Raw genomic sequence first — 13,634 nt, 5'->3', positions numbered from 1 at the left:
ATGTACTTCTACCCACAGCGGCAGTGGATATCGCTCAGGTCGCTCTAGCCGCGGTATAGTTATCGGCACGGATATTGAGCCCTGACCTTCACCTGCGCAGAAGCCATTTATTGGTTTATTGCCTTGTGTACAGTGCGCAAAGCGATCCCCACTCTTCCGCCGAGAGCTCAATATCCGTGCCGGTAACTATACTTGATACTAAATACCTGAGCGAAACCGGCGCGGTATCTACCTCTACCCACAGCGGCAGCGAATATCGCTCAGGTTTGAATAGGCCTCAAATACCAAAACTGCAGTAGATACCAATGATTCGAAAATGGTGAATATGGAGGAGCCTATCTCCTAAGTGATAGGGGATACCCTCTGGAGGTAAGAAGTAGGCTAACATTGAACATAATAAATTATGTAAATTAAAACAAAGATAGAAACAAATATTTTAATATTAGTCCTCATATGATGTACCAAACATTATCATCATCCTCCTGCACCGATTCAATTTGAGGTGGGCTGGGCGCAGCATGTTTTTACACGTCTTTCCAATTTCTCGCACCACCTGAAACTAAATAAATATATAATTTTAACCCCATACTTAAATCCATCAACTCATGGAGAACAAAAATACAATGAAGCCGACAGTAAAACAAGGAACACAGTTGTACGGCAATATCTTAATACACTATATTATTATACACAGATATTATTCACATTTACCTGTAAAGGGTTCCTGTCGCATTAAAACTATTTGTGACTGGATCCAAGCTTTGTTTTTGGCTTCGTTCGTGGTCCCATCCGTTTTTTGTTTAATATTGTGTCTCTATGAGACGTCAGCAATTTCACTAGCTTGTCTTTTTCTTCTGCAAGAAAGGTTTATCCTCGTTTTCTCTTCTCTGCCAAAATAAACTTATCTATTCAACAATAATAAACCCAAAATAACCTCACTCTATGTACACATACACATCAGTCAATTTGACAAACGCGCGAATGACATAGGTAAAAATTCACCTATAGAAAACCTCTTTACTGTTTTATTGCACAAAACATAGCGTAATGTAGTTTAAGTTAAATTAAAATAACATCACAAGAAAAAAAACTCACAGGCTTTAGTAATATATACTCGATAGACGTTTGTTTCTTAAGAAGTACAGAAAAATCATTTTATCGATAAAATATCGACTTTGTATTATCGTTTGTACAACTAGTAATCTGTCACTTACTTAAGGGATCCAGGTACAAGTGTGGTGAAAATGAATTTAGGTAGGTGTCAAATTGGGAGGGATCCTTACTAAAAGTAGCATTTAGATAGGGTAACGGTAAGAGGTTGTTGGTGAAAACGGGCATAAACCTCTCAGACAGGTATAGAAGTGTTGCGTGCCATGAATGTGGGTTTATAGGTCATCACTTACACGGCTGAACAAACTCACACTACAGCAGCTATCTTCATAAGTTATTAATTAACATGTTCGTGCTAGAAAACACGCGAAGCTCATGTTTTCTACGTAGATATGTGTGTTAAATAAATTATTTTTATTGATGTGACAATTTGTCAGTTGCAATTTAGAGGGATATTTAAGCACTTAGTAATTTATTTTATTGTATTTTATTACATATTTGTTTTATGAGTTACTGCGGTTTCACCCGCGTACCGGAGAAATTCTATCCCGAACCCAGATAAAATATGGCCTATAGATGATCTAAAGAGACTCAACAGTAAAATCGGTTCAGTAGTTTTGAAGCCTGTAGGGTACAAACTGAAACATGTTTTCTTAGATGTATTCTTTATTATATTCATATATCTATGTAAATGATATTGTTAACTGGTAAAATGTTTTGTTTAGCTAAGCAAAGCGGGCCAGCAGCTGAAGATAATGCCACATTCAGTGATCAGCGCCAACGGTGAGACTGTCGAGCTGTGCTCCAGCGTCGAGTGTAAGGGTATCATTGGTAATGATGGACGTCACTACATTCTGGATCTATTGCGCACTTTCCCGCCTGATGTCAACTTCTTGCAATGTAAGTTACATGGACGTGCTGAAAAATACCTAAAATATATTCAAATAAGAGCTGTTTTTGGTAGATAGATGTCATCATAAATAAATTGTTTTATTTTAGTGGAAGACGATGAACTGAGAGAGGATATCAAGTCAATGGGCTTCCCCATAATCCACAAGCACAAACTATGCTGCCTCAGACAGGAATTGGTTGACAGTTTCGTCGAGTAAGTGTTTATTGAATCCTTAAATTATTCAACTACTCGTCGAACATTCCCTAAGAATTTATTTTACGTTTCAGGGCACGCTATTTCATGTTCATTCGCTACGCCGCCTTCCATCTGCAACAGTTAAGTGCTAAGCGTCAACGCGACAATGCTGCACAGAAATCTATAGAAAATAAGGAGAGCGAAACCAAGGAGGCTGCCAATGAGACTGAAACTAAAGAAGTCAAACGTGACGCCAAGAGCCAGGAGAAAGAAGTCAAAGACAAGAAACAGAAGAAGGACAAAGAAGACAAGAAGGAAAAAGAAGATAAAAAAGAGAAGGAAAGTGCCAAAAAGGAGACTAAAGATAAAGAACCCGTTGATGAGAAGGCCGCACCGAAAGGTGAGAAGAAAGATGATGAGTTACTCCTCAATGAGAATTATTCTGAGATTGATACCGATGTTGCTAAGAAGATTGTTGAAAGTATAACTGATTCGATCTGCAGTGGATCAGACAAGCAAGAGAGTGATTGTAAGTATTGTTGATTGAATATTCACAGTATTATCTACCTTAAACTTGATATTTAATTCGCATGTTTCTATGTGCCGGTTGTTATCTACGATAGGTAGATATTGAATAGTTATAAATAGTAAATCGTAACACGTCAGCAACTAGAGCAATGAACAGAGGCCAAATCAATATCTTTCAGTACTTTTCCGTTCATTTTTTGTTGACGATTTTCTCTCTTATTCCATCTTTCAGAACATGATATTTTTGACTTTATACTTAATCGTAATTTTTTCAATTAATATTGTACATAATTCCTTTCAAACTAGATTTTCATGTGCTAGTTTTTCCTATCTCATCTCCACCAGAATTACCTGAATGTCGGTTCAATCGTTTCTGCAAAACAAAAAATATGAAAATTTCAAAATTCTTAAATTGCATTTATCATTCCCTCACACCATTCATTATTAACTCTGTCCATGTCAACAGCAGGGGAACGTTCCCGCGCAGTGGTCGCTGCGGCGGCGCGGGCGGTCGCCTCACTGAAGGAGTCGGAGTTCGATGTCCGGTTCAACCCCGATGTGTACTCCGCGGGTATCAAACACGCGGCCGAGCCTGAGCAGCTGGCTAAGCAGAGACATCTCGTCAAGGAGGCCGCTGCATTCCTGCTTACTACGCAGATACCGGCTTTTGTAAGTTTTATGATGCCCATCATAGCTTACATAACATAAATTTTACTTTATTCTTATTGGACAAAAGTAGAAAAAATGCAATTCTCAACTGATTCCAATTGGTTCTTCAGTGGTTGGGATGCAATTTGATCACTATTTCATTTGATCTTTTGTAATGTTTTACGTTTCAAATTAGAATCGAATCTGCCATGTTGGTTGACTGCTTTTAAAAACAAATAAATAATTCGGAAATTTATTTCCAAGTTTGCCAGTTCTAATAAAAGTCAACCTTCATCGTTCGTCTTCGTTTTTCAAATTACGATTTTTCCTACCAGGTCCGCGAGTGCCTGGAGCACACGTCCGCGCCGATGGACGGCGCGGGGCTGACTGAAGCCCTGCACGCGCGCGGCATCAACGTGCGCTACCTGGGCCGCGTGGCCGCCGCGCTCAAGCCGCACGCGCACCTCGCCTACCTGCACGCCATCGCCGTCGGGGAGCTGCTGCTGCGCGCCGCCAAGCATATCTACACGGCTTATCTGCAGGTCAGTTGACAGATTCTTAATTCTTGTCTTATTCCGGCAATACACGGGCCGCTTGAAGCAGTCAGAAGCTGTTGCACCGCCCGAATCATTTGCAACTGCTCGAGCGGTTCGTGTATGTGCGTCCCTAGAACTCTGCAGTTCATTCTGCAGTCGACAGCTTGCCCCTGAGTTGCTAGTAGTGCCAATTAATGCGAAGTTAAAGCAACCCTGGCTTGGTCTAAAATGTGTTATATGTCAGGGTGGTGGAAAACTAAATTGCCATCTATGCAATTTAGTTTTAATTTATTTCGAATTATTTTATACTAGCTCACTCTCCATTTAATTCATGTTCAATATTCCCGAATTATGGATTTTCTGTGACATTTATGCTGCTACAAATTTTAATCCTTTATATTTCGATCACTCAGGGTTGCGAAGCCATGTGCATCGGAGCTGCAGTAGCTCACTTCCTGAACTGCCTGGTGGGGGCATGCCCCAACCCGGCACTAAGCGCAGCGGAGGGCCCCGGAGCGGCCCGGGGTGGGGCCCGCGGGGGCCGAGGCCGACGGGCCCGGCGCCACGCGCATGCGGCCCCGCCGCCCGACCCGCACCCCGACTGGCACAACCTCACGCCCAAGTCGCTCTTCACGCACATCAAGCATGAACTTAAGGTTGGTATAAGTTGATACTTAAATAAAATCTATATTACATAATATTAACATAATAGATATCTAAAATCTCCTATTTACACAAATAAAAACTTATATAATAAATTAAATCTATCTCCGCTGTTAGGGGGATTGTGCGTGATCGATTTTTACCGTTGTAATGGGCAAAGTAATTTGGAGTTGTCACCAAATAAAGTTTCTTTGATGTGGTGGGAAATTTTAAACATTCGATTTATATAAGGAAGTATTTTGAATCAATGAATAATAGAGAATTACATCTTTTTTGAAGTTGATGAAAAATAGTTTATTTTTATTTCTTTTTCCAGGCATACTGGGGTTATGAACTTAACGCAGACAGCATGGATTCTGTCATAGAGAAACATGGTTTACAGAAAATATCACTGCTCAGGTATATTTCTTTAAAATAGTCTTTTCTAAAACATAGCATTAATTTTGAAAATTGTGTAACACATTGTTTTTATTTACAGATCTTTTGCTCTCAAAGTAGGCCTACAGTTGATGTTGCGCGAATATGACTTTGATAGCAAGAATAAGGCACCGTTCACGGCCACTGACATCATGAACATCTTCCCAGTCGTCAAACATATCAATCCACGAGTAAGTAGACATGAATCTTCTTAAATACATAAATAAAAAGAGGAAAATCGTTCTGTATAATCATGTCCCTAGGCGAACCAAATGCAGCTTATTGATACTATTTTACTTTGGGTAACATTATTGATATACATTCAAACAGACATGTATTGTTGGGGAATTTGTTGCGCCACTTTTTCAACAATCATACATGGGGTGTGGTGAAGGGTGGGCGTTTTGGGGGCTGTCTTTTTTTTTCTTTTTTAAATTGCAGCCGGGTTTTAATAAATAATTTTGAGTTTGATAATAGTTATCAATTCTTTCGGACGTTTAACATAAAATAGTATAGAAGAAATAAGTTTCATATGCAAACGATATTTTAAAATGTAACTTTTCCAGGCATCGGACGCATACAACTTCTACACGACCGGTCAGAACAAGATTCAAGCGGGCGCCGTCTCCGAAGGCCACGAGTTAATCGCCGAAGCTCTAAACCTGTTGAACAATGTCTATGGGGCGATGCATGGAGAAATCGCCCAATGTCTGCGCATGGTGGCGCGACTGTGCTACGTGACGGGAGAACATAGGGATGCTATGGCTTACCAACAGAAGGCTGTTCTGATGTCCGAGCGTGTCAACGGAATCGATCATCCGTATACGATTACTGAATATGTGAGTTTGTATTTTATTGGCTTACAAATATTTTTCTTTAGTTAATTTCTTAGATTTTTATCTCATACATGGATTGCTATTATTTATTATTTATTTTATGTTACAAACACAATACCTAGTATATAATTTTAACTTTAGTGGATTACTGTGATTGTAAATAATTTAGTTTTTGAATACTTAGTTTTTAGTTCTTAGCTGTCGTATTAGGATAAGAGATCCTGTAAAGATAGTTTAAGGTGTTTTTGAATAAATAAATAAATTATATATTTATTGTACTAGAACAAAAGCAGTTACGAAACCGCATGAAATTTGGCAGAACTTGTATGTACTTACTGATAAAATTGGTCTAGCCGTTTTACGCATCACTTACAACTGACAGTAAATGTTTTTTTGATCCATTTTCATTTTGAAGTGTTCCAAAGCAAATTCCAGTTATAATATCTATTTATATCTTTCACAGTCCCACTTGGCGCTGTACTGCTTCGCCAACGGTCAAGTGAGCACGGCGCTGAAGTTGTTGTACCGCGCACGTTACCTCGCACTGCTCGTGTGCGGCGAGAATCATCCTGAGATGGCGTTACTTGATGTAAGTTTATTGTATATTTACCTTTCTTGCTCTTAAATATGTATATGTATTGTAAGCGTCCTGAACAAGGGTGATGGTGAACCTAATCACATCGAAAATAAAGCTGAAGTGGTAAAATAAATTACAGAAAAGGATGTGTTACTAATGCATCCAAAAATGGATTGTCTCATGGAACGAATGTTTGCCTGCAAATTTGATTTGATTTGCTTGAAATGCCTCGCCCATAGCAGCCTAATCTCAATCTTCACATTTCTTTTAGAATTTTTGCCCATAGTAAAATTTTGACAACTTATCGGACTATACATATATAGGGTGTCTCAAGATTTACCCTCACACCTGACCACAGACACCAATCTGCCCCATCACACTTGCACGCTAGCAGATATTTTCCGTAATTTTTACTGATTTTTTCCTGTATTCGTATTGTTAGAGCAACATCGCGCTGATCCTGCACGCGGTGGGCGAGTACGAGCTGTCGCTGCGGTTCGCGGAGCGCGCGCTGGCGGTGACGGTGGCGGCGCACGGGCCGCGCTCGCTGAAGGCGGCCGTCGCGCGACACCTGCTCGCGCGCACGCTGTCCTGCCTCGGCGACTTCCGCGCCGCGCTCACGCACGAGAAGGAGACTTACTCTATCTATAAGCAGCTGGTTAGTATACCACGGTTATTCTCATAGTAGTTTAACGAAGTCTGCAACTTATCGCAGAACTGGCATTGGTCTCAAAAAATTAATAGTTTAAATAAATAAAAAAACACGCTAGTCATGTACTGTCATCGTAACACACGCTGTATGCAAAATTTCATCCTAATCGAAGACCGGGAAGTGGGTCAAATTAAGATACCAAGATTTTCTTACATACATAGTTACAAGTGAAGCCAATACAAGCGAGTTAAAAAGGTTCTAATCAAAAGTGCGTGTTATCTTGGGTGCAGCTAATTGATTGTTTCAAGAGCATGAGCGTAACTATAGGTTGCAAAAGAAAATTAGTGACTAGTGTTATTAATTTGCGAAACTTTCAATTTAATTTTTCATTATTTATTGTTATATTTTGTTCAAAATATCAAACAAAATATTTTTTATTTAACACATCAATCAAATAAAATATAACCCATTTCCAGTTGGGCGAGAAACACGAGAAGACCCGCGAGTCCTCGGAATGCCTGCGCCACTTGACGCAGCAAGCCGTGGTGCTGCAGAAGCGGCTTGCGGAGGCGTACGCGCGGTCCCCGCACGCCGCGCCCGCGCCGCCGCCGCTGCACATCCAGCCGCCCGGCATGGCGTCCGTCATCGATATGCTCAACCTTATCAATGGCATTCTGTTTGTGCAGATCAGGTAAATATCTATATTCTAACGGTCGTTCCCAATATTCTTATCCATCTATTAATTTGCTTGCTAAAGATAGGTTTTGACAGTAGCTGCATACTTCTCCAAAATATTTTGAACGTTTTTGTATGGAAACAAATATGTAACTTTTTTGTGTGCTTTCAATGGCATACTCTTTGTGAAGATCAGGTGAATGGCCCCTTAAAAGTTGTTTCTCGATTGTCTCTGTATTTTTTTTTTGTGTAATTACAATAATGGCAACATGTCTCTTATGGTTTTACGAAAGGAATGCTCAATATTAATAGACAAAATGTAAAAGCCCTTAAACCTTTAAGGAATCGATTTACAAAAAATTCAGTATGAATGATGTACTTTCATACATAGTTTTTATTTGTAAATCGATTCGATTCAGCCCTTTCACGCTGATAGCGTCACAAGCCTATGTTCACTTTTTTATGTTAATTAGGATTGCACTTTTTATTAGAGTACATATTATTACAAAAATGTATTTGTTGTATGTCAGTCCGCAAGACATCGAGCAGTTCAAGGCGGAGATCGAGAAGCGGCAGCTGAAGGAGCTGCCGCTGGGCGGCGTGCTGGGCTCGCTGGACAAGGCGCCGGCCGACGACGACAGTTGAAGCGCCACATGTTCCACGACCATTGGACATTTAACTATATACATTGTTATTTTAATATAATTATTGATTGATGATATTGTTCCTTATCTATGAATGTATGCGGTAGTGAATAGTGTGCTAAGGTTTGATGTAGACTTTTTTTGTTAGTAAAATTTTGAGGATATTATTTTGATCAAATAATTAAGTGTTATTTTAAATGAATTCACGCGGACTGCAAAAAGTAAGCATGTGCGTACATTTCGCTCAAATCACGCAGATCTAGTTTTAATTTTACGCTTCCGTTCGGAATTCACAATTTTATCTACACCCAAAGTAGTGCAATTTCAAGTAGTGATAATAGCAATAAGTTTTGGTTGTGAACCTGAGACCGTGTGCGTCGCTATGTTATGGTAACTGGTGCTACTGCCAATTTGTCCTTCGTATATATTATAATGGTTTTATGAATTGTTATTGTCGAGTATTATTTTTTTTTTAACTAGTACGGGAGTATATTGTTGAAACACCTGTAGCAGTAGAAATTCAGTTATATTGTGATTGAAATGTAACAGGATTTGAATGGCTCGGATATGCGACTTGGAGCCATTAGGTCCACGTCCATGTCCACGAATTAACTGCATGCTAAATTCTAAATAGTTTATATATAGAGAACAACTTAATGAGTTTAGCTCGATTTACAAACACTGCCTTTAATGTTACATTTTAGTTTCAGGTTTAGTTGTTAGTGCCATATGAATGTAGTGCATGTAAGTTGTGTAATATTTTTGTTAGTCTGTGATATAGCATGTTTATCATCGAGTGACTTGCCTTTTATGCAATAAAGACATTGTAACTGGCAATACAGTTTCGGCTTCCAATCTGTTTGGTATGTAAAGTAAGATCTACTAAATCAACAAATAATAAATTAGTGAGTATAATATAATGAATAATGATATACTTATCGTCGATATAATGTATAATATAACGAGCCTTGTGAAAGAACATGTAGCTACGGTGTATTCATGTTATACTTCTATGATATAAATCAACTATTCTTATAATGGTATTGATATCTTGTCAGTGACGCCAAATGAACAAATGTTAATGAATGAGTGTTTTGGGAAAAATGTATTTTAAGAGTACTTTGCCTTTCGAAATCAACAGTTTCTATGTCATGTCGTTAATCGTTGTCCAGTGTCGCTACATATCCGAATTAGCTTTGTTGTATGTTAATCGTCACATTTCACTTCAAGCATCGAAACATTTTGCCTTTATTTGTGTCAATCTTGATAAAATATATTTATTTACTTTACGACAACAGTTATTACAACTGAATGTCAATAATGTTGGCGATAACCCATGCTGTTTTCGTGATTATTCTTAGATGTTCTTCATGTTGTAATAACCTAATCTAATCGTGTAACTTATGGGTTTCATAGATTGTGCTTTGAGTCAATTCTCTCATGTAGTTAACATATGTATTTTAAATATTTCAGGCCATACTTGTGTATGTGAAAGTATACTGTTACCACTCACTTTTATAGTAATAGATTGCACGTCATTGCGTATCGATGAAATCTGACAATGCATCGTCAGTTTCATATCAGTGTAAGCATATTGTGCATGCAATGTGTTGTATTTCACTAATATACATTATAAGGAGAATGCGGTAAGGTTACCATGGGGTAATACGATTATACTTGACGATAAAGAGTTATCGTCGAGAGATTGTCATCGATACGCACATCGTACCGTGCTCGTTAGCTAAATATATAAGAATGTTGTTCGATGAAGTACGTGCCTAAGCAAACAATAATCAATCGTTGTTGTTACATTTCTTTAACAATATGATGACCATGTAAATACGGCGCTGTTCGTAGTATGATAATAAAAAATCGTTTTTAAAAATCCTGTTTATTACTTCTTATCCTTGTCCCTATTTTACTTAAATGTTCACAAAAAATAAACTGAATTAAGTAAGATAACATTCACGTAGTCCCGCTACATAAATGTTCTTACGAGAATAAATAAACGCAAAGGATGCGAGATGGTAAATTGTAAAAGAATACCACTTAAAAATAAAATGTACTTATACTGAGTACTCATTTAAAGCTACTTAACATTTTCAAACTATAAAGGTATGCTTACACTAGAAGTGGAGTTAGGCGGGGATTGAAATCGCGACTATGCATTAGCTACACACACTTTACACGAATATACTATACGTTCATATAATATAGCTGCACAGAACAAAAACAAAGTGACTAATGCATTATGGCGTAGGCATGTTCTATGAGCACGTTATTTCCGTGCGCGGGGCCTAGGCCTAGGTCTGGCCCGGGGGCGTGGACGGGGCCTGCGCCTGCGCGCTCGCGATGACCGGCCGCGTTCAAGCTGTGCCGCAACCAGTTCACCCAGCGCCCCGCGTTCAGCCAGCATTGATAGGAAAGTGCATATAAATTCGTCGTAGTTGTGTGTGCGTCGGCAGTCGTCCACCTGAAAGAAACAATAAATAAGGTTTATATAATTTATTAATTGAGCATAGAACTGAAATTCGGAATTTAGATATACAACAAAACGTTGGTGCTACAGTACACAAAGTCCTCGCCCTATTCACATTGATTTGAATGCGGTTTTTAAGTGAAGATTTAATTCAAGAGAAGGTTTAGGTGAATAAGCAATACAGAGAGTGAAGGGACTTTGCTATAATAGTAATATAATAGTATAGCATAAATAAGGGCTAAGAAAAACTTCATGATAGGTGATGCGATAAATGCGAGTTACAAAGACATACCTTATACATATCCCTTTTATCATTCTCATCATTGAGAGCTTGCTGACATTGCTGAACCTCGTTAACAATACTGCTCATCAAAGCATTTAGTTCCGAGTGTGTTAGCAATAATTTCTTCAGTTTGATTGGTTGATCAGGTTCTGTCTCACAGCACACCAATATAGGAGAATCATTGCTTTTTACTAGAGCAGTGATGGAGGTGGGATACAGCTGAAATTAAGGACAAAAACTTTTGATAGTGCAAAAGATAAGAAAATTGTGTAACAATAACTCCTGTATAGAATACAGCAGGCACAGCTCAGATCAAACCATGATGGCATAACAGTACAGCAAGAAAAAATAATAATCTCAGAACACTTACATCTCCTACTATTTGATTGTCTCTGTTGATTGTTACAAACTTTACAACTGCACCCTGTTCGACTGGATCCACTACAAATATAAAAAAAAAACATGATTTAATGCAAAAATGTTGCTAGGAGCATAACTGACTAACTCTAATTAGATAATGACTGCAGTTACCTAAAATAATACTGCTGTCTTGCTGTGGGCGATCATTAGCTCCAATCTCAATAGTCATGGGTCTTGTATAGTCCACATCATACAACTGCAGTTGTGATGACTCTAAAGCAGTTAGTATTGTCTCCTCGCTGATCTGCACTATATTTTCATTGAGAGAGTTCTCATTGCTGCCTTCTGATAATAATTCACCTTGCTCTGCAAATAAAAGTAGGGATAAGTTTTTTTTCTTGATACATACCCTTGTAATCTGTTCACATACATAAATGATAAACATATGCATTGTTTTTGGTGGGTGTAATAAGTTCTTACAAATAAATATAATTTATATGATGTTGCAGACTTTAACATTTTGATAATTTTAACTTACCATTAACTTCTCTCCGTTTAGAAAGTAAATGTCGTAAATGCTTTCCTATTTTTGAGATTGCTTCCTTTACCCTCTTCTGGTTAAGCTCAAGTGCGTTCAGCTTCTGAGTTAGTGCTAGCCGCCTATCAGGCACAACTGCCATTAGGTTAAACCTGAAATATCAAACCAATATGTTATAGATCAATTCTTCATATTATTATTTTGCACTAGCCGTTTTCGGGGGAAATTGTGGGAATTTTCAGAACAAAATATAGCCTTTGTTACTCGACAAGAGTATAGGTTCCTAACAGTCAAAGAATTTTTCAAATTGGTTCAGTAGTTTAGCAGCCTTGCATGAAACAGTTACAAAGAATCAAAATAGTTAAAGTTTCTCCTGTATAATAAATATTAGTATAGTAAACTATTCAGTATTTAAAAGTCTCCATACCTTATATCATGTACTTGCTCTCCAGCGTCTCTACCCAGTCTCTCTGCCATGACTCTCCTAAACTTATCTGTCCAGTCCTCATCAGATGCCCAAGGCCCATGATCCGTAGGGTAAGGTTTGAGCCCATCCAGCTCAAACAAATGACCATTGATTGGCACAAAACATACGAAGTGGTATGCTTCACCTAGAAATACCAAAACATTATATATATAATACTAACTTCAATCAGAAACCAGACGGAACTGTTTTCTGCACATGGATAAAAAGGAGTTAATGTTGTTTTGATATTTGAGCTATTTTAGTGCCAAGTTTCATCAAAGTAAGGGGTTTTGTATATTATTAAGTATTTTTTGTGTGAAAGAGTATCAAAAACATTGGTAGAGTTAAAAATGTATTGTCTATCTAATAAGAAATACACAGTGAATATCCAATTATACCTGTGAATCGTCCAGTGGACACACCAGCATTTTTATCAGTCTTCTTCCTAGCTTGTGGTATGGCATGAGAGTTGTGAGCACAAGCCAACTCTGGAGTGTTCCCAATGGCCCAGCCTTTGTTCTCTGGGTTCATTCCAAGAGTATGGTGCTGTATAATGAATGGCAAACAATGCAAATAAGAATCAATAGGATAATGTTTTAAAATAAGAACACCAAAAGAAAGTAAACTTTAGTATTATGTTTTGTTATTTACCTTTAATCTGCTTAGTGTTTCTCCTAAATGAAGATTAGGATAGTTTAATAGTATAGACAGCAAGGCATGAGTGGCGCAACTGTTCGGGACCATTTGCTGAGCAAAGAATATATTGTTTATAGTCTCTTCATCGCGCACGAAACTTTCAATCTGTTCCACGAACTTCCTGCGGGAGCGGCGCTCTTCTATCCATCGGAATAAAAAGATAAACCCATATACCGGACTTTCCAAGGGTTTGTGTAAGTCATAAATCTCTTCTACCTGAACCCCTTTTACGCCGAAATCCTCTAACAATAGGGTAAACAATCCTGGGTCGCTTTCTAACTCGAGCCATCCCTCTGTCAAGCTATTCAGCTCTACTGGCATGTTTTTCATAGATAAAGATTACTGTGCACGTGTTTCAGTCGAATAATCTATTTAATCCTCAAAATCTCAATAATTCCTTTGTGGAGGAACAGGATCCAAAATCCAATGTTGTGGTTTG

The 13,634-nt window shown here is 38.3% G+C and overlaps 2 protein-coding genes across 4 annotated transcripts in view; one reads left to right on the top strand and one right to left on the bottom strand.

Annotated features, from left to right (window-relative positions):
* The window catches only part of LOC110375891 (clustered mitochondria protein homolog), a 25,218-nt gene extending 14,960 nt beyond the window's left edge, over positions 1-10,258 (top strand). For all 3 annotated transcript variants that reach the window (XM_021334178.3, XM_021334176.3, XM_021334177.3), the window contains 13 exons: positions 1,836-2,010; positions 2,110-2,215; positions 2,290-2,726; positions 3,192-3,394; positions 3,709-3,915; positions 4,323-4,565; positions 4,889-4,971; positions 5,051-5,180; positions 5,556-5,828; positions 6,289-6,414; positions 6,845-7,060; positions 7,531-7,745; positions 8,260-10,258. In XM_021334178.3, coding sequence (XP_021189853.3) covers positions 1,836-2,010; positions 2,110-2,215; positions 2,290-2,726; positions 3,192-3,394; positions 3,709-3,915; positions 4,323-4,565; positions 4,889-4,971; positions 5,051-5,180; positions 5,556-5,828; positions 6,289-6,414; positions 6,845-7,060; positions 7,531-7,745; positions 8,260-8,374 — 2,529 coding nt within the window. In that variant the 3' untranslated portion in view covers positions 8,375-10,258. The remainder of the gene's footprint in view (positions 1-1,835; positions 2,011-2,109; positions 2,216-2,289; positions 2,727-3,191; positions 3,395-3,708; positions 3,916-4,322; positions 4,566-4,888; positions 4,972-5,050; positions 5,181-5,555; positions 5,829-6,288; positions 6,415-6,844; positions 7,061-7,530; positions 7,746-8,259) is intronic.
* Positions 9,664-13,634, bottom strand: Caly (calypso). The gene is made up of 8 exons (XM_049838452.2): positions 13,151-13,634; positions 12,898-13,045; positions 12,461-12,644; positions 12,034-12,185; positions 11,667-11,861; positions 11,506-11,576; positions 11,145-11,354; positions 9,664-10,846 (listed from the first exon to the last, which is right to left on the bottom strand). Exons 1-8 carry the CDS (start codon positions 13,523-13,525, stop codon positions 10,652-10,654), a joined length of 1,530 nt encoding a protein of 509 aa, XP_049694409.1. The 5' UTR covers positions 13,526-13,634; the 3' UTR covers positions 9,664-10,651.

This window comes from Helicoverpa armigera, chromosome 8 (assembly GCF_030705265.1).
Source record: "Helicoverpa armigera isolate CAAS_96S chromosome 8, ASM3070526v1, whole genome shotgun sequence".
NCBI classification, from domain to species: Eukaryota; Metazoa; Arthropoda; class Insecta; order Lepidoptera; family Noctuidae; genus Helicoverpa; species Helicoverpa armigera.
This window is presented reverse-complemented; position numbering and strand designations above follow the sequence as displayed.